We start from the raw sequence: 21,905 nt of genomic DNA on the forward strand, positions 1-21,905 counted from the left end.
TCCAAAGAAGTGCGGATTAGGAGCATTTTAGAAGGAAAATATGGCATATTGTATCGTCAGGCACCTTTAAGTGCACATAACTGATAAATAATGAGATAAATTACAAATGGACTTCTAAAATGTCCAGTGTGATATTTTTCTTTTTCTGTCTGCATGGATTTAATGATACTCTTTACACTGAGAACTCCCAAATCTACATCTCCCCGTAACCAAGCCTCTCTCATGTCTGATTAAATAAGCCAGGCATGACCCTAAATTCAACACGGTCAACACAGAACTCACCCTTTCCCCAAGCCCCATATTTTCTCCAGGGACAAAGAGTATAGAGGTGGGGGGAGATTGTGGTTCCCACCTCCCAGTACCATGTTCGTTCCTCTCAGTTACATTAGAAAAAAAATATGATTCAAAAGTTATTCTGTATTCTTTTCAGAGCTGACTCCATGTTTGGGAACACCGGCACTGACCCTAAGCTACCTGAGAACAGTATATCCTTTTTTTAACCCACCACTGATTTCACCAAGAGATTCTTTTTATTAACAGTGCATGAAAGGAGGGCCTTTTTATATGTGAATTCAATAAAACAGCCTCTAGCCACTGCAGCGTAAACAGTTATGATTTGCTATTTCTCATCAAATGTAACCCTCTGCTCAGCTTGCTGCCGTGACGACTTGGGAAATTTTACAAAATAAAGGCAGCCTGAGAGTGACACCTACCGCTAAGGCTGCCGGACACCTCTCCATCATAAGGCCCTATTTTATCAAATTTTAATCACGTGCCTGTTTGCAACACTGGGAAGGGGGTGGTGTCTGACTGAGGAGGTTTTCTAGTTTTTCTTCAATGGAAATATGCCATTTTTGCCCACAATAAAACATCTGGCAACCTTTTCTGTGAAAAACTCTACCATCCCGACACTTCTGAACATGGACGTTTGGCAATGGTTGGCTCTTTTGTGCCATGAAAGTCTGCCCTACAAATCACCATAAAAATCGTGTGCTTAGCAGAGACGTAGATTTGTAATAGCTGAATTCTCCAAAGAACCTGTCCCCACTGAGCATGTTCTAGCTTACTGCTAAGTGGACGCAGCACAGCCCAGAGTTACGGTGTTAGCTAATTAAAAGACTGAGAAGGAGCCAGAAGAACAAGGGAGGGGTGGAGGAAAAGCAACATGCCCTGGACAAGGAGCTTGGGAAGAGCAACTGGGACTAAGTGCCGCTGGGGATAGGGAACGCAGGAGAGGAGGTGGGACTGGAGGCAGGGCTGGGGAAACGCTGATACTGGCTAGGCAAGCAGAGTCGGGTAAGGCATGGGAAATGGGCAGATTGGAAACGGTTGGGAAAAAAGAGGCTTGAAGAGACTGGGACTGGAAGAAACTGGAAAGGGAGAGGTCAGAAGAAGTAGGGCTGAATGGGGCCATGCTTGAGGGGAAGAGGCGGACGAATCTACGCCCATTACAACTTGGAGCAGAGCCCAAAATTCCCGCGTCTTGCCATTCCTCTGCGGGCCACAAATTTGTGAAGCCCACTAGAAAAGTATGTTGTATCCTTTTTATAGCTGGTCTCCCCAGGGGATAACAATCCCTGCTGAAGGCAGTTGCTCTGTTAGCTCAAGTGGAAAAGGCCTGGGTAGTGCACCCAATGTTTTTAACCTAGGTGAAGGCTTGTGGGAGCAACATGAGACCACCAGATGAAAATTTCTATTTTTTCAGATGCCTTTTTAAAAATCTAGCAAACTGCATGCAAAAATGACATGAAAGGCCATTCTGACACCTGAGAATTCAAGCCCTCAAAAGGCGGGAAATGCCAAAATTATTTTTTCCACTGATGTCTGCCTCATTCAGAATAGAAAGTTTACTAAATGAGCAGCTATCTACCATGCATTTATTTAATCCTTCCTGTTCAAAATACAACACGTGGCTCTATGTTTTATTTGCTATACAGTACCAAGACCCTGCTCTGAAGACAGGATTAGCAAAGCCCAAGAGAAAATTATCATGCTGTTTCAAAGATGTCAAACTTACCCCCTTCACAAGACGCATAAAAAACCAAAATGCTCTACTTATATACAAGGAAGAGATTTTCACCGAAAGAGGTTAAGCATTGGAACAGGTTACCCAGGAATCTCCATCCTTGGAAGCTTTTATGAGATGGTTAGACAAGCACTTAACTGGGATGCTTTAGTCAGGGATGATCCTTTAAAAGCAGGGATTGGCCTAAATGATTTCTGGAGTTCCTTCCATCTCTACTCTTCTATGATTTTATGGTCAACCTATAATCAAGCTTCGAATAATCCTGACTTCCACTTGCTGTACAATGTCTGCCACTTATTAGAATCACATCAGGCACATTACTATTGATTCTAATAAGCTTTGGACAAAAAGTAAGAAAAATAAAAAGTCTGTGCCGAGACCCATCAAGAAACTGGGTACATTTCTGGTACTTCATTGTATTTTACTAATCTATTACAATAAGTTTACGATCATCCTGCAACCTAGCTGTGTACTGCACACCCACCGGCACTGTAAGCTGAAGCAGATTTAATTCTAAAAGCCAGTAGAAAAAAAACTCGTATGCATAGATTATGGGTTAAGATTTTGATTCTAATAACTGGCTGATTCTATAAAGTGAGTTTCTAATAAGTGACGTAAAACACACGTAGCACAAAGCTTGTGGCATATGGTTTTGGGGCTCCAATTCTAATATGCAGCTGATTTTACTAAGAAGCAGAATACTTAAATATGCCATTTAATACCATATTAGATATGTTTCAATATTAATTTTCATATTTTAGTGCACTTAACTCTCTGGATCCTTTAGTTGGTTAAATCTCCCCAGACATTTTGCAAGGGCATTAGCAGTTTGATGGCTCCATCCACAGTTATCAAGTTAGAGTCATGTAAATCAAAGTCTAATTACACAAAACCCTTCTAGCATTTCACTCTACTTGTTGCCTTATTCCACACTATTTTATCTCATGCACTGTAGCCTTCTTATGATGAAAGGCTAACATTTAGATAGTGTCATGATGATAATAATAAGCCCTCATAACATCTTGGAAACAAAGGGTTTTAGCTGTGGGCAGAATCTGGTCCTCTACTTCTGATAATGATGCATCAGACAAGCACTGCATCACGACAGTGAGGCAAGCTGACATCTGCAGAACTGTTACAGAAGAGTGATTCTACAATGATGGTGTAATACAACTCCATATTCAATATACCGAAGGGTACAGACAGACATAATAGTTGTACCAATATCAGAGGACATTGATATTGAGGAAGAGGTTATATATTGCTGCATGATTCTACAGAAATACAAAAAAAAAAAAAAAAAATCACTCCAACTTAACACTTTTTCATTCAGGGTCAAGATTGGTAAGACTTAGTATATTTACCCAAATCCAAGACAACTTCAAATTTAAGATGACCCCTCCCTCCAATAATTAAATTATATCCCTGGCAAAATTATAAATTTAGTGTAATTTTTAGTGCATTGTAAATTCCATGCATGGAATTTAATTATTTGTGTCCTTCCACTGCTGCAGCAGGAAGAGTGGTTGTAGGGGAAACAAATGTCGGGGAGAGAGGGGCAACAGCCTGACTGTGAGGGAGCGCGCGCTAGGAGCGGCCGTGAGCTCCCTAGCACCGCCTACCGTCACGTTAGGGTGACGTAGCACCCTCAGAACCTCGCCTGCCACGACTTTGATGGTTAAATATATAATGTGGAGGCTGCCAGTTTCCCTAATGGACGGTCTTGTTGTTCATCCCTATTCCAGACTGGGGTTATCTATATGCGTCCTGCCTTAAGGGCAATGCGTGCCTCCAAGCCTCCCCCTTAGCACGCCCCAAGCCTCGCAGCTGTTCTGGGGGACGCTTGTATGGTCCCTCGCCCCGCAGGTGCCCTTGTTCTCACTCTAGGGCACCGGGGCTCTTCGCCCACCTGGCGCCTCCTTGGGTCGGGCCCCAATCTCTAGCCCGTTCCCCGCGCCTTGGGCCTGTCACGCTGGCGCCCAGCTAGTTGCTGGCGCCTCCTGGGTCGGCTCGCCAGCGCCGCTCAGTACCGGCGCCCCCTGGGCCGGGTTCTAGCCGGCGCCTGGCTAATCGCCGGCTCTGCCCCTGGAACTGGAGCGTTTTCGCCGCCCTAGTCTCGGCGCCCTTGGGCCGGCCTGCTCTCGCCGCCCTAGTCTCAGCGCCCTTGGGCCGGCATGCTCCCTCTGCCCAGATCTTGGCTCTACCGTCACCCTGGTCTCGGCGCCCTCGGGCCGGCTCGCTCTCGCCGCCCTAGTCTCGGCGCCCTTGGGCCAGTTCGGTCCCTCTCCCCGGATCTCGGGTCTATCACCGCCCTAGTCTCGGCGCCCTCGGGCCGGCTCACTCTCGCCGCCCTAGTCTCAGCGCCCTTGGGCCGGCTCGCTCTCACCGCCCTAGTCTCGGCACCCTTGGGCCGGCTCGCTCTCACCGCCCTAGTCTCGGCGCCCTTGGGCCGGCTCGCTCTCGCCGCCCTAGCCTTAGCTCTATCGCCGCCTTAGTCTCGGCGCCCTTGGGCCGGCGCTATCGCCGCCCTAGTCTCGGCGCCCTTGGGTGGCTAGCTAGGCCGGGCTATTCGGCCCCTCTCTGGGGCCTCGCCCCTCAGGGGCCTCTACCGCGCTCCCTGTGCCTGCCCCTTTGGGCTTCCCCACTCTGGGGACAACACGCCACGCGCCTCGCGCCCTGTCTCTGCCCTGCTCCGGGGCCTTGCTCTCTCTAGGGCTGACTCCGCGCCTCTTGCGCCCTGTCACTGCCCCGCTCCGGGGCTAAACACCGCCCTTATGGGCCGGGGTCTGTAACCCCGCACACCGCGCCTCCCTGGCGCAAGATGGTGCCCTGCAGCACCGACAATAGTGCCCCTGGCACTGTGCCCCAACTGGGCACTGGGAACCCCCAAGCTGTTGGGGAGCTCCCCTGAGGCCTCCTCGCTCCCCTACAGCCTCACCCGGTCCTCCGGTGTAAACTGCAACTTAAACTCCAGCCCTCTGGCTGCAACATAAACAGAGGCTCCACACGCCTAACAACTCCAAGCCCCACCAGGGCTTTCCATCCTACCTCCAGTCAGGGCGATCTTGTTCCCTGCATCATCGCGGCCTGTTAGTGGGGTAAGGCTGCAAGCACTAACTCAGGCCACTCAGCTCAGCCGCAGAGCTCCTGCTCCTGCGGCAGCCAGAAGGGAACTGTGTTTCTATCTCCAGCCTCAGCTAGTTATAAAGGCCAGGCCCTGCCCTCTTCCGGCCATGTGACCACCTGGTTGCCCCTGGCAACCAGGCACCTGGGCTGCCTGGGTGATTGACAGCACTGCCAATCCCCTCACACTCACGGGGCACCTCTGTGACTCCGTGACACTGACCCTGGCTCTCTTCCTGCCTCCACCCTGCTGCCACTTACCTTATACCTATAATAGCTCTGGACCTGGCCCTGGCCTCAGCAGCTCCAGTCACAGCCCAGCCTGCCCTGTTGCCGGATTCCTGCCTCACGCCACTGGCTGTCTCCCCAGACCCACCACAGCTACCACTGACTCCATGGCTGGTGACTCCAGGCAGCAGTGGTGGCAGCAGCTCCAGCACTGGTGCTCAGCAGGCAGGCAGCTAGCTGCTCTGCTGGATCCAGAGCTGGAGCCACAGCAGCTACCTGCCCTGGGCCAGTACTCGAATACAAAATGAGGCTCCCCCCCATGCTGAATGGGGGGAAAAAATATATATTCATGTAAATAAATGTATATTCAAGTAAATATGGTAGCTTACTTCTATTTTTCAGGATCAAGCCAAGACAATAGTTAGATCATCAGCTGCTGTGCACTCCAAAGCAAAGGCTTCTCTACCCTTTTAAAGCAACTAAAAAGTATGTTTGTCCATACCCTAAGGTTCCTGCACAGCACACTTGTCCAGCAGAACTACTTTTTCATATCCAGCATAGGATTTATATGTGGGCAGCTCCAGACATGCATATAGCGACACGTGATTTATGTGTAGTTCAGTGTTCCTGCCTATATCCAGCACAGCACCCGCTGACCCTCTGAGTTTCCAGATAAAGGCATCTACCTACCTACAGGTAGTAATATCTGGAGGTCGGGATGTACCACCTGGCCATTCTCATTCATTTGTAACCCCTTCTTCGGTGTTCCCCCAACTTAGCAAACCAAAAAGAGCTGCAAATATGGCTAATGTGCAGGGTTTTAAATCTTCCAGGTACATGTTATAAACTGTCTGGGACCTGCAGAACCCTTCCTGTTTCACCAACCAAAGCAACATTGCCTTGCAGGTGTGGGGAAAACAGGGCTCCAGAAGGGATTAAAAGAAACAGCTGCTGCTGCCCCTTAATTCTCACTGTGGGACAGGAGAGCTGATCTTCTCAGGACCCGGCTAAGAAAGCAGATGGCTCCCGTTATTCTTATATGTGTCCTCCCTCAGAGGAAGGGAGAGGATTGAGCTCATGAGAGCCACCAACTCTTAAGCAGCCTGCTGACTTGAGTTCATTTGTTATTCCAGACATAAACTTGGTTGTCACTTGGAAAAAAAGGTGGCTTGGGCATCTGAGACACTTGTTTGCATATGTGGAATAAAGTAGAAACAGTTTAAAAACAGATGCCAAGGGCAGGGCATCTTTAAAAAACTAAAGCCAAATGACAACTGGGTTTTATACAGTGCCACCGTGAATCCTAGACAACAAATTCAAATCCAAGCTGCCCAAACAAAGCCGCCCTAACGCTGGGAAGAGGCATAGGGAGAGCGAGCCAAAGCCTGGAAGGGCAGATTAACCCTAAGAAGCAGCATACCTGAGCTGCGTTTGGAATTCAAGTTCACAGCCCAAAACAACATTTATTTTCTTAAAGTGCATTTAAAATTACAGTTGATTTACTTAAGCATCATAATGGTGCCAGCAGAATAAATGGCTCACCATCCTTAATGTGCAGTTGTACTTAATTGGAGTTAATATATTAATTCCAAATTCAAATCAGAAATAAAAATGTGGTTGGGAGAGCAGAAAGAATTCACATTTTTCCTTATTAGATATGCCAAATTTTTTTGCACAAAATCTGAACAGTGGAAACTGATGATTTTGATTTATAATACAAAATTTCCCTAGCTTTATATCAGTAATTAAGTCCTTGTTCTGCATTTATTTCACAGTTTCTCTCTAAGTTTTGGGAGGTATGCCACAAACTTTATGATCCCTAAATGCCTGACTAAAAATCAGGATGCTCCTAATCCTGGCAGAGAAACAGATGGAGAATAGTCCATGAGTACAGCTGTCCTTGCAGTGTAAAAGGTATCCAATAACAAAAGTTTAATTCCCAGGGTCAGAGCTGCACTAATACAGTCTAAGACCAAGCGTGAGGTCCATCTGAGCTGTTCATAAAGGTTTCCTATGTTATAGTTAACAATGACTGTATTATTACAACAAATTAGAACAATTCTGTTTATATATAATATTCATTTTTTAAACCGTCCTGGAAAATGACTAGTAAGAATTCCAAGAAAATACAAATTAGCAACTCAACAGAAACCAAATCTATGCTTAAGAATGGTTGGGGAATAATTTGCAAAGGATTTTTTTTTTTTTTAAACCAAGCTTCAGGCATTTTTTGCTTTATTTTGATGAAGCAAGACACATCTTTTTACATGAACTTTGCTGAAAAGAAACAAAACCCCCTAGCTTTAGGTACATTTGATCAGCCAGACCAAATCTGATTCTCCCTTCTTGTGGTGGAGATCTTTTTAGGAAGAGGGTCTCAGGGTTATGAGTTCTCATGTCTTAACTGGAAGTTTGGAAGTGTTGTGTTGATGAAACATTCAACTTAGTAATTCATCACTGGAGTTACTTTAAACAAATTACTATTATTATGAATGCACTGACCTCCTTCCCCCAACAAAACTATATTTTTAAACACTTCAGTTTCTTTTCAATCATTTAGCTTTCAGTTTCTTAACCCTGGTATCACATTATTAGTCACTAGAGAGTCTTTCAGTGTTGACAAGCACATAATTCCTAGCATGCAAAAGCAAATCTGCCTTTCACCCTCATCCAATATTTGAAGGCTTGTTTCATGAATCATAAAGATGAAAATAAGGCAGAGGTCTATTTTTCCGCCTGACAGGTCACTTTTCAAACAATTATCAGCACTGAGCAGTACTTTTTATTGGTTGCAGCCATTGAAACAAATAAAGGAATGAAGCATACCTGTAGCTTGGTACACCTACAATACAAAACTGTGGAGTAATATAAAGCTGAGACACTACTGGCATAAGAGGTATTACCTGTTAAGCCCTTTTCAACAGATGAATCTCAAAAGCTGAAGATGGATGTAACATTTGAAGCATTTAAAAGGGAGCTACAATTTGAAGCACTTAAAAATAGATCATTTCAGTCATGGACATATGTATAGCCCCCTACAGCACCCCACAGCTGGAGCATTTTAAAATTGACACAGCTGCATACAGCAGCAGTTCTCCAGCCAAGGGGTGTGACAACCTGCACCACTCCTCCCACCATGGAGAGGCAGGCAGGAATCATAGAAAAGGAGGGCTGGAAGGGACCTTGGGAGGTCACATCTAGTCCAACCCCCTGCTCAAAGCAGGACCAGCCCCAACTACATCAGCCCAGCCAAGGCTCTGTCTACCCAGGGCTTAAATACCTCCAAGGACGGAGATCGCACCAGATCTCTCAGTAACCTGTTCCAGTTTTACTACCCTCCTAGTGAGAAAATTCTTCCTTATATCTAACCTAATATCGTCTTAATATCTAGGAAGGAGTGGAGAAGACTGTTAATATAATTCTGAGACCCTCAGTCTCCCAGGGGCTGCAACTCCAGCCTTTCCCTACCCCTAAAGTTGGGTTAGAGTAGGAAGCAGAGCTGAACATCACTCTCCTAGAGTGATGCCCCCCATTCCCAGCTTTTTACCCCACTCCACCTGTACTGGAAGAGAATGGAAGCCCTGTGCCCCCTGCCAGAACAGGGAGCCCAGGGAGGTTCACAGGGGCTGGGGGGGCTGCAGAATTCTAGTTTTGCTGAAGCCTCCAGTCTCCTGGTGTCCCACAGGGAGTAGCAGAGGGCATCTCAGTTCCTGTAAGGTGGCGGGGGGGAGGAAGGAGGGGAGCTCTGCTCTCCTGGTTCCAGTGGGGGCACATGGGGTATGCAGGGTGTCCCAGCTCCTGGAGGGGGGGGGGGAGAGGAGAAGAGGCTCTTCTCCTGGTTGCAGAAGGAGGTTCCTGTGGGGCATGGACAGCAAAGCACTTCAGTTGCTGGAGAACACAGGGGCCCATATCATGCTTGGTATTATAGGCACATATATGGTGAAGTGCTTCGTTTTCAAGTGCTTCTAATAGTACCTTTTTCCTTCACGGTCATTTTTAGAGGGTTCGAAAGGTATGTATGTGTTGCTATTTGAACTAGAGTGCTTCAAATACTATAGCTGTCCACACCCAAAGACACATCTATCGAACAGGCATCATAGTAAATCTACATAACATGGTAGGAACATCAATTTTTTTTTACAGCCTAAGTTTTCATAAGTTCATAAATTTTTCATCTAAAAAATGAATACAGTCAACACTAATCCAGCTCCTGCAAACCACAGAGCAGACTTCCACCCAGTAACTCCTGCAAGACAACACAACTATTCTTAGTACAATAGACAAGAAATTCTCATTTCAAACTTGATTGGATAAAGCTTGGTGCCTAAATATCCATTTTCAGCACCTACTTGGAAATTCAGACATTGAAACAGAGATTTTTTAGTGCTTCACTTCTAACATCCACACATGAGAACTGGCCTCAGGTAAGCACACAGACAAGACCTCAGATCCGAAAATACAGCTTGAGGGATTAATGACTGCTGTAATGGCTATTTCTTCATGCATCTTTTTCAAGATCACTGCTAAATAGCAAGAAGTGAATTCTAGGAGGACACTTGAAAATACCCTGATGTATTTGGGCTGCAGAATAATTACACAGATGTAAATACAACTCACTTAGTTACGCTTCCAAGAATAAAGGAAACCAATCATTCAATAAAATGAGAAACAGGAATGAAAGAGCCAACTACACATTTCATCCAAGTTGTGAAAATATTTGCCAAAACATCCCATTGACAAAACATTACTCATCACTTTGTAGGAAGAAAAATATCACTCTTTTCCATTTCCACGTGTGCTACAATGTTTTGTGTATTTCTGCTGCAGCTGCCACTTACTCCTTTCATTAAAACAAACTTTGACAAACTAAAAATGACACAATAAACAACAGGAAAATACATTTACCTGCTGATAGAAAAAATTTAGTGTTGGCTTGTCCTCAGTGAACTGATTCAAAAATCCTTTGGGTAAATAACGGATCCGCAGTTCATATCTGAAAATGAAGGAAACAGGATTTCACTGAAAAATGCAACAATACACAGTCATTTCAACATAAAAATAAGTCTTATGTAATGTTCGGATGCTCTTAAAAATAAAACAATTAAACTTGCCAAATTAAAAGAAAAACCCCTAATTTTGGCAACCCAGTCATGCAGAAGTGTGGGATGGGGGAAATCCATCTGGCACTAGGTATAATTGCTCCAGTAGAACTTGGATCATTCATACCCAGGTGGTTGACAACTCAATTCACAGTGGCTGCATCTACACGATATGTTGACTGCACACTAGCTCGTTACAACTGCGCACTAGAGTACGAAGCATGACACAACGCTACTGCGCGGTTGTAACGAGCAACTGTGCAATCAGCGTCACCTAAAAAGCGTTCAGCAATGCTGCTGAATGGTAACTGGCTCTGTGCAGTCATTTAGTACGTGTATGCACAAGTACACAAGTACTAAACAACTGCAGTAATGACTGCACAGTCAGCTTCTCGTGTAGACGTGGCCAGTGAGTTGTTAAATTAAGGACAAGCTGCTTAGCTGTTGGATGCAGCTTTTACTTTAAATCAGGGGTGTCAAACTCATGTGGCTCCATGGGCTGGATGAGTGGTGCAGGACTGGGCCCACAGACCCACCTCTCCCCAGAGCCAGGACCCATACCACTCATCTCAGGATGTGGTCCAGGATGTGCCATGCACAGCACCCATTGTAGCCAATCTAGGACCCAGGAAGCATCCATCCTGGATTGGCTAGGGGGCATCCCATGAAGTGTGTGACCCGGATGGGCTGGAGCAGGTGCTACTTGCAGCATGGGATCTGGGCTGGCTAGAGTGGGTGCCATGTGGGGCATACATCCTGGGCCCTGTGCATGTGGTTGGTCAGGTATGCATTTTGTACAACATGTGGATGAACTGTAGTCCCAGGGGCAGCACTGGGAGCTAGATGATGGGATTCTGCAGGTCCGATTTTTGACAACCCTGCTTTTGAAGGGCAAGGCTCCTCTGATCAACTGGAGCTCATCAGTGGTCCCATGCAGCTAACAGGAACAGCAGTGATCCTTGAAATAAAAACCACAGAAAAGAGATTATCCCACACAGATGCTCGCTGCAGGTATATATACCCCTGGTTAGTTTGAAAATCCTTATCTACTCAGGAGCAAAGGGACCTAACCCTGCAAAGTAGCTGGATTCTACTATACCCTGATTTCATTATGGAGATTCAGCGGGGACCTGTCAAGCCTCTCTCTGTCAGCAAAAAAGACAGGATAGGCAACTAGCAGGATCTGAAACTGATTTTGTTTTCCTAAAGGCATGCAGCTCCAAAACACCTCTGAGAGGTTGTCCTCATCAAGACTGAAGCATCAAAGCATCAGAACTCATTAATGTGGGCACAAACTACAGTCAAGCCAGGTGCCGGTTCAGGTGCTTTGGGTAGTGGCAGCAGGTAAGACAAGAGATCAATGGTTTGAGCCAGTAACAATCCCTGTGTTCCTTAGTGAATACATGTATGAGAGTTTATGCTGCAGCTGGTAACAGTGAGTGCACAGGTGCTTTTCCTAATGAAAGTTTTAAATGCTGTATCCCATTAGAGAGCCACACCGTGTGGAGAGACAGCCTCAGTTTCTTACCAATCAAGTACTGCAACATCCATCCCTGGTATATCCCAAAAAGATTGATGAGATTTCTCTGTGGGAGGGCTGTGCAATACATTTGCACATCCATACCAGGTGTATATAATAGCTCCAAAATCTAAAGCTCACCAAGGCATTCCTACATAATGCAATTACAGCTTGAGAACCAGTGAAGCAGGAGAACAAGTCCTTTTGATTCACTGGCTATATCAAGGTTTACATCTCTTCAAAGTTGGTCTTGTGTTTACAAACGCTAGAGGTGATTGGAAGCTGGGCTGGTACTATTATTTGTTCTGCAGTAGTATCTAAAGACCCTGATCAGGGATCAAGATGCTAAGCACGTACATGTCCTGTCCTCAAAAAAAGATCCCAATTCTAATGATCGTACACAGTCTAAGTAATGGTCTCTTACAATGTGCAAGTCATGCACAACAGAAAAAAAGTCACAGCATTTTAGCAAAGATGGCCAGCTCCTAAAACTATTTTTAATTACAAACATTTTAAAATAAAAATATTTAATTCTTTATTCAAGGTGACAAACGCCTACACTGAAGTTTTACTCTTCAGTTGCAGCGAGATGAATGAAGATTCTTACTGAGAGCTTGGTTAGCATATTGCTACATTTAATACCATTTGTTCCCAATTACAGATAAGCACCTGATTTTAAAAAAAGGTATTAATTAAATTAACTATACAAAACAAACCTATTTGAATGTTAAATGAATCCCAAACCACCAAAAAATTGCAAAGAATCAAAATGTTGTAAGCAAAAGTTAAAGGATTTTTATTTATTTTTCAAATAATGGGCATTACCTGTTTAATAGTCCTCAAACTAGAAGAAAAAGGAGAGAGAGAGAGAGAGCGCAAGTGCGTGCATGCACACACACACGCATGTATGTGTGCATGTGAAAAATCCTCTATATCCTCATAAAAGTGTATAGTCATTTAAAAAGGCCTATTTTTTCTTGATCTGGCAAGCCTCTTTCAAAAAAACCCCCAAAACTATTGTATGCTTATTCTTTGGCATGAAATTACGTTTAACCTCCCCCCACCTACGGAATCTTAAGAAAGCTGAACAACGCCCAGTAAGTTATAAACAGAAATACAGAAGTGCCATAATCACAGTTCGAGCATCCTCAGACAGGAAGGCTCTGTTCCCAACTGGAAGTGGGCTGCTGTTGCCAAGTTGTTTCTGTATTTTGTGACGCATCAGAATACCTTGGGCTGTGCACCGAATTCTTTTCTGCATTAGTCTTAACTTCCAGATTTCCCGACAAAAAAATTTAGGGTGATCTATGGCATGAGTAGGGGACAAGTAGTATCATGCCTACTGCATCCAAAATTTGGAAACCTGAAGGAAGTTTGTTTTCTAATAGAAACAGCAAAACTATCACTAAATTACAGTGCAGGATCAAATGAAAAATAAAACCAAATTCCAATTAAAAAAGGGGTTTTTTACTCTTCTATCATCTGATGCATCTTCAGCCTTCAATTCCCAATTTTCTTTTTACTCCTTCCACCATCTCCCCAGCTTCTCCTCAGTCTTTTCTGCTTTTCTTTTCCTCTCCTTTCTTCCATTCCTTTCTGTCCTTGCCCCGTTTCCTTCTTGAATCCCTCCACCCAGGAGATGGGCGGTGCCTGGATTCTGTTCACATGCCAAAGTGAAAACTGAGTTTGGCTGGATGGAGGGTGCAGGAAGATTTATAGGCACTTTTTCACCCTACAAATGACGGCAAGCTGACAGACCTAATATTGAGCCGTACTAATGGTCCAGTTACACGTCTTATACTAAGTTTAAAACAAGTTTTCTTAAGTGAATTTCCACAAATGCATTCCCTAGGCTGGACTGACTGCCTGCTATTCCATAATGAGCAGCAGCAACAAATGGTGGCAGGCAGGCATAATTTTCAGTAGGCCTGCCACTGACATCCACTGAGGCTCCAGGAAGAATATGCACAAAGCGGGGAGAGAGCGAGAGAGCCAATAACCAGACAGACAAGAAAGTGAGAATCTGCACCACAGACTGACCATAGGAAAGTAAGAGCTGGGTCACAGCAAAGGTCCAGCTAGCCCAGTATTGTATTTCTGACACCTTCAAGGAGCAAGCAAAAGATACAATAGTGCCACTTCCGGGCAAGTCAAGAGATTTTTAGCTATGGCACAGAATGGCACACAAGTCCCACTGAACCAAAGCATGTAAGACGACAGAGGAAGGCAGGTTGAAGAGATCAAAAGAAATAAACAAAGCTGTTAACTCGTTGAGGGATACAGGGGTTAAAAAGGCCAGATCGAGTCATGGGATACGAATCCAGAGTGTCTACTGAGACCATACTTAACACAATCCAGGCTGTGAGTGATTTCTTGTTCTACAATCTGGTGTTGAAATTGGTTCTTAAATTCTTCTTGTTTAAGAACATCCACTCTAAGTTCAGCAATGCAGAGTCCAGGGAGGTTGAAGTGTGCTGCTATGGGCTTTTGTGCCTATGTCCCTAAATGAGTTAACTGCTTTATCCCTTTTGATCTCTTCTGTAAACATAAAAGTTGTTTTGATTGGTGTAAAAAAAAGAGACCTGGGAACCCTTAGTACTTTGCACTGGGCTTAGAGATTATGCTCATTCTGCACCACGCCTGCAAATGACCCAGCTAACACAGTGGACCGGCTAGTCATGGCTGCTGGTGCCTAGGCTTGTTCGTAGACAATTAACCTGGCCAAGCAATCTGTCACTGAGAACCAAAGCCTGCAGTCTCTTTCTTGTCACAACGGGGTAGTTAATGGCACAACATCACACATGGAATCCAACAGCGCGCATGGACCGCCCAAACCGAGGGAGCCTGGACTGCCTGGTATCACCCACCCTCCGAACAACACTAATGAAGTTAGGCAACCCCTGGGGTGGAGTCCACGCTGGTGACTCCCAGGAGACCTGCATTTACTAATCAGAAGGATTAAATTACACACACACAGCAGTGTGCATGACAGTGTGTGCGTGTGCGTGCGTGCGTGCGTGTGTGTGTGTGTAGAGAGATACCTATCTATCTATATATTTATCTATACCCCCCCCAAATATAATGACAGGATAGCTTCTCGGTAACAAAAAGGTGCACCATATCTAGTATAAAGACTCTGTCCAGGTGTTTTCATAGTTATGTCAATCAACCAAACACCTTTCTCTTTTTTTCATAAACTTTATTAACAATTTGAACAGATCAGGTGTCAAATTTTATATTGAAATACATATCCACCCCTCCTAGACAGATACATTTATCTTCTATCAGCATTGCTTCTTTAATCCAAGTCAAATATCCACAGGAGGGTCTTGTGTTGTTTTCTTTTTTCCTTTCAGTCTGACAGCTCCTTTACATTTCATAGCTGTTGTTAGGCTTCTGTGTCTATCTCTGTTTAACCTACTTAATTCAGCCCCTTGTTTTCTCAGAACTCTGCATCGTACAAAGCCCACAATCTTCTACTCGTCTTCCTTTGCTTTTAGATTTCAAATGTGTTCCAAACGTGCTCTTAAATTATTAGCTCAGGGAACGTGTTCTCTCCTTCAATGCTCAAAAAAGTTTCTCAAAATTCCTGGTCTGGAGGCAGGAGAAGATTCTTCCTCTACACATTCCAGGGACTTCTAGCAGGTTTCTAAGTAAGTATTTTGTCCCCTTTTCCCTTGTAGAACACTGACCTCACAGGACAACTTCTCCATGACAAACTTCCCAAACTTTTAAAACCAATCAGTGATTTTAGGGGTACCACTTTTCTTTCAGGCTTTTGCCATTGTAATTCTTAATTAGATGCCCAGTGATCAGTTCCCTATGACTCGCATATAAAGTTTTCAGGAAAGTCAAGTAAGACTCTTAAGGGGTTATCTGATAGCTGACATCCTGTAATTCCCCTTATCATGCCTCCAAGCTGTTTCTAGAACAGTGGGATTCTGGGACATGTCGTCTACCACAGGTAGTAGACGAGGTACAATCCTTCCAAATGACCATGCTCCCTCCAACACTTGCCTGTTCCTGTACTATAAGTATATTTAAAGTGGGGTGATGTGCCATCAATATATATTTTTTAAATAATTTTCTTTTACGGTTGTGCATATGGATGCGAGGACCATTGTTCCACATGGTCTCCTAACACCTCATTAATTTCTGATTTAATGTTTATAGCCCATTTGGTCATAAACATTTTCCCCTCTATATAACAAAACTGCTTCATATAACACAGACAATAGGCCTTTGTGTTTCATAGGTGTGACTAATATTTTACATAATTATGTGAAATTTTTACTGAGTTTTACCTTTTTGGGGGATGTACTGAAAAAATGTCTTAACTGCAGCTATCAGAAAAACAGGATTTGGTAACTGCAATTCTTCAACAGATCTAAATATTTTCCTTGAATAACTATCTATCTAAACGTTATACCAATGAGCTCCCAGATACTCAAGTTTTGGAATATTTGATTAGGATAACATTCAATTTTGTTAGGTATAGGTGTTAAAGGTGATGGGCACAAACTTAATTTCTTATGCGAATGCACTTTTCTTTGGAAAATAATTGAGGTACACATGAAAAGCTGATTAAAATCAATTGCTTAAACTTCACATTTTTTTATTTAAATTATTATGATCTAAATAACAATCTACCCAGCATCCAGTTAGATTTTCTTATTCTATAAAAAAACAAAATGCTAGTGAATCAATCACTGGATTTATAGCATAGACTAGAAGATTACTTTTGATGTTTTCCCAGTTTATGTTTTATAAAGCAAGTGATCTCCCCCATAAATCCAACTTTGCTTGTTAACGTGATTATCACTCATTCTCACCAATAGTCTCAAAATGAATCAAGTAACATCAACCACCAGACAACAAAAGCCTTATTATTAAAGATAAATCAAGGTACTCTAAATACAAATACTAGCATATAAAAGGCTTTTGCTCATTGGCTTCTGGACAAGTTGCCAACCTTCTAAAACATTGATTTTGAAAATTTTATTTTTCCCTAAATGCATTAATCAGTCATTTCTCGAATGAATTTCTAACAAAGCAGATTTATTGCCAATACTAAAAAGAACATGGTTCTTCAAGATGTTGTAATCAGCCTGGCTTAGACTGGAGCTACACATCTCTTTTTAACAGAAGTGTCCCTTTGGCCCTTCCTCCTGCTCCCATGCAACTGCAGAAAGGACAGAGCAGCTCAGCCATGATTATTTCTCAGTTCTCTTGCAGTTTGGTGTCGTTAGTAACCAAGGCCTCTGGAAGTACAGATGGAAGACAAGCCATAATGTTCAAACTGACAACATAATCTCAAAAAGACATATTTATCATAAAGTAAGCACTCTTTCCTTTTTCAACTAGCTATGTGGATTCTCACTGAAGGCAACTGGCATGCAATCCTCACCAGATGGTGGTAAGAGGGACCTGAGCAGATCCTCAAGTCCAACTCCCTGTCAGGGCAGGAAAAAGTACTGGGGTTAAACAACCCTGGTAAGGTGTTCATCTAGCCTCCTCTTAAAGACCCCCACGGTAGGAGCCAGCACCACTTCTCTTGGAAGTTGGTTCCAGATTCTAGCTGCCCTGGCTATGAAGTCCCGCTGCTTGATATCTAGCCTAAATCTACCCTCTGCCAGCTTGTGACCGTTATTCCTGGTCACTCCTGGTTGTGCTCGGGGGAACAGGGACTCCCCCAGTGCCAGCTGGTCCCCTCTGACTGGTTTGTAACAGACCACTAGATCCCCCCTCAGCCTTCTCTTGTGGAGGCTGAACAGGTTCAGGTCCCATAGCCTCTCCTCATAGGGCCTGCCCTGCTGCCCCCTGATCGTGCGAGTGGCCTCCTCTGGACCCTCTCCATGGCTGTCCACATCCCTCTTGAAGTGCGGTGCCCAGAACTGGATGCAGTACTCCAGCTGCGGCCTGACCAGTGCCGCATAGAGGGGGAGGATCACCTCCTTGGACCTGCTCGAGATGCATCTGTGGATGCGTGACAAGGTGCGTGCGGTTGGCTTTCCTGACCACATCCTCACACTGCCAGCCCATGTTCATCTTGGCATCAGTGATGACTCCAAGATCCTTTTCTGCCTCTGCCCTGGTGAGAATGGAGTTCCCCAGCCTGTAGGTGTGGTGCTGGTTTTTCCTCCCCAGGTGCAGCACCTGGCACTTGTCAGTGTTGAAACCCATCCTGTTCTCATCCGCCCACCCCTGTAACCTTTCTAAGTCAGACTGCAGCCTATTCCTCCCATGCCCACATGTCCCCACATGTTAGTGTCATCAGCAAAATTTGAACAGGGTGCTTTTTACCCCGCTGTCCAGGTCACTGATGAAGATGTTGAACAGTGCAGGCCCGAGGACCAAGCCCTGGGGGACCCCACTGCCCTCATCCCTTCAGGTCGAAAATGACCCATCCACCACCACTCTCTAGGTACGTTATATGTGCACGTTATACGTGAGAAAATACAGTATGGTTCTCTCAAACTTAGCATTGGATGCAGCAGCTAAGTCCAGAGCACAGCATTTGAGAAACATGAATGAACTACTCCAGAGTTGCCTTGTATATTTCAAATATCTGCACACTTTGGAACCAGGCTGAAAACGTTGTTTCGGCTTTGGTAAAGCAAGCTGTAATACTCCGCAGTACCAGCCAGCTGGTAACATGATGAGATGCAATGTCTGCGCTATAGTTTTTGACACTTTGCAATAAGACTCTGGTCTTTGGAGTGACCAACTGTGTCCGTAAGTAGATGGGGAGGAGGAATTACATAAACTGTTCAGTCCTATCACTTTAATATTTTAAACCTATGAATAACTGTCACCAGTGAGAAAACTTCAGGCATTCGTAACAGAATCCCTAAATGCATCATTCCAAAAAGACAAGGTGGCACCTAGATTTCATGCAAAACTCATTTTAAATATGGTTTCTGAGCTCCACCTAAAGCAATCAATCAGTTGGCTTCTTCTTTCCAAAATGATATCCCACACAAAAAGAAAAGCCACCACACACCATGCAGAGAGAGAGATAGGTAGTATACAGAGTTTTCAAAGGACTTTAGGAAGTAGATACTGATATCCCATACTGGAATAGGTTCTCCAACTTGTAGATAAGCCCACGTTATACCCTTAAAAAACTGGATAATGTGGTCAGGTAGTAACGATGGGAGAATCTGGTAGCTTCCGCTTGTAACAAAAATAAAAAAAAGTTCCCACGTTAAAAAGGTCCTTGATATTGATGGATCCTCTGAGCAGGAAACACTGGAAACCCCATGGCCAGATTGGACACACTAGCACTGTTGGGTAGATCATTGTTCTGAAATGCTGGGGTCTGTCAGCCCATCTGTGGGGTACTGTTCTCTGACAGGTGACTACAGTGCATAGACATCAAAGGACTTGGTGATTCAACGACAGAGGAGGACCTCAGCCAGCATTAAGACAACAAAGACTCAGCCAGAGCCAAAGAAAAGATGCTCTGGATGTAGCAGATGGGAAGCTGAAGGATGAATGATGGACCTGGGGATGCTGCCACTGGAGCAATCAGTATAGGGTCTGGTGTTAGAGAGTCGTGCCAAGTGCTGAGAGGTCTGCAGAGTTAAGCGGTACTGGGTATTGGCTATTTTGGTAAGACCAGGAAAATTTCTGCCATGTGTTAGGCTGATGGAACCACCTGTTCCACTACCTGGGTTAGTACTTGCTGAATGTGGGAATATCAAAAGCTCTTCAGTTCACTGGAGTATTAATGAATTGTGACCACTGGAAGGCTCGTGCCAGGGTGCTCTCCCCATGTCTCACGCTCTGGTCTGCGTATCTTAGTGCGAAGCAGAGTCAGTATATCTTGATTTTGACCTCTCCTAGCTTTTACAAAAATTCTGTAGAGCCAAGTAATCTTGCGGTCAGGTGATCTTGCCATGGCTAAAGCACTTGATTTTTCTGTGATCCATATCTTTTACCCACATAGGCAGAGGTCTCTGGGGTCTTTTCTTCTTCATGCAAACCCTTCTTGGGTCAATGGGAACTTTGCTTTTGGTGCTGTATTAAGGAAAGGGAACAGGGTTTCCAAGGTTTATATCTGCTAGGAAATATACCTCTAGTCTTAAACTAAGACCAGTGAGTTGGCTTATGTTTCACTGGCATCAAGTATGTTAATCTACAATTGCTCATAGTGCCCAGGAGCGTGAGTAGGAAATGGCTGGGGCATGCGGGCAAAACAGACGCAAGCAAAACAACCACCTTGAGTGGTCATCTTAAGTCAGAAAAGAAGCTTTCAAAAAGTATAATCTTTTGATTTGTCTGAATCTCAAGGGCTACCAGGAGCTGCAAGGGAGGTTCTGCCTCTAGCCAGGTAGCTGAAAAGAAGGGTGGGGCAAGAAGTGCAAAGGGCTAGAATTCTCTCTGCAGATATTGCTAAAGCAAAGGAAGTTGTAGATGCGAGACACTCACAAGTAAAAATGTATACGCGATCAAATACGAAGAGAAGAACAACTCAGGCTGCTTGTACACGCCACAGGGGTTTAATTCAGTTTAGTTCTCCTTAAATTGAAATAGTGGGTTTTTAAAAACACCGCTTCAATTTAGGGAGAATTAAACTGAACTAAACCCCTGTGGCATGTATATAAGGGTGAGGGCCTGATCCTTACCTACCTCTTCGACTAGGAGGGTGAGCTGCCAGTGGGCTGAGCAGCCCCCGAGCTGCACAGGGCCCCCCACCCACTAGCACCTGGCCTGGGCAGTCCCAGGGGGCACCACAGCCATGGAGGGAAGCACCAGGCCACTGCACAGCTCAGGCAGGCAGGCAAGCTCCGGGGGTGGGGGGAATAGAAAAAAGATCAGGCTTGCCACCTTTTCTTTCCCCCTTCAGTGGAGCTGTCTGCATGGGCCACCACCAGGTCCCACAGCCCCTGAGTTGAATGGGACCTGCCCAGCCCCGAGCACGTTTGCTTCCAGCATCCTGTGCACTGTTACGCTTTGTTAGGTAGCAAACTAAAAGACCTTGGAGGTGTTTTATCTTACTATGTACCAAAGTCATTTAAAGCAGAATACACCACGGAGCGTGCAAACAGCAATGCCATTAAAACTGTGCAAAAAGGCATTTAAGCCGCATTAAAGGCCAATTTTGTGGTGTGTACAAAGGCCCTTATACTCATATTGTTTGATGATGGCAGCGATTTTACATGTTTGTACCTTGCAGTTACCTCAAATCTGCTTTAGCAGTGAGACAAAGGCAACAATGGTATCTCAAAGCAAGTAGGACGACTTTGGAAAGAATGGACTTCCAAAAAAACCCAGCTACTTCCTGCTCCTTCAGCCCTCATGCGTACACTGTCATTTAGCAATTGGCAGCTTTATAAAACTGAGCTACCAGTGCTCTTGTAATTTAGCTAGGTGCCACGGAAAGAGGGAAAGGATATGTGGGCTGACAGGATGCTGGCTGACCTTGTAGACCTGACCACTTATTCTTTATCCCTTAATCACACCAATGGGAACCATTACAGTGTTGGTGAAAATGGAATTACTGCCCACTGTTTCTGTTCTCTGCCCTGTTCCCTTCTCAGGGCTGGTAACAGAGCAATGTCACAACCACAAAAACAAAAACAGAAACAGACAAAGCCACATGGCAAATATGGGAATAGAATTTTTTCCAAGGGTTTTTTTCTCTCTTCTAGCTGACTGAAATATAACTTAAGCATCTGGACTGATCTAGAAAAACATCAAAGAACAGGTTTCCTTTCTATTTGGACTACATAGTATTTACATTAAAATAATCAAAAAAATCCTTTGTAAGACACGGTTACTAGAGTATTATGTTATAGAATGTTATTAATTCAAGCACCATTCCAGGATGCATCTCTTATTCTACTAATCTAAATATTTTCACAAGCAGTGTCATATGATCCTAAATACTTGGTTTTATGGTATT

General features: G+C 44.4%; 1 protein-coding gene across 8 annotated transcripts in view; it reads right to left on the reverse strand.

Moving 5' to 3' along the window:
• Positions 1–21,905, reverse strand: part of PTK2 (protein tyrosine kinase 2) — a 347,400-nt gene that overhangs the window by 163,693 nt on the left and 161,802 nt on the right. For all 8 annotated transcript variants that reach the window (XM_090040716.1, XM_090040718.1, XM_090040720.1 and 5 more), the window contains one exon: positions 10,283–10,370. In XM_090040716.1, the coding sequence (XP_089896842.1) occupies positions 10,283–10,370 (88 nt within the window). The remainder of the gene's footprint in view (positions 1–10,282; positions 10,371–21,905) is intronic.

This window comes from Crocodylus siamensis, chromosome 3, assembly GCF_052110815.1.
Source record: "Crocodylus siamensis isolate JL-2025a chromosome 3, ASM5211081v1, whole genome shotgun sequence".
In the NCBI taxonomy this organism is placed as follows: domain Eukaryota; kingdom Metazoa; phylum Chordata; order Crocodylia; family Crocodylidae; genus Crocodylus; species Crocodylus siamensis.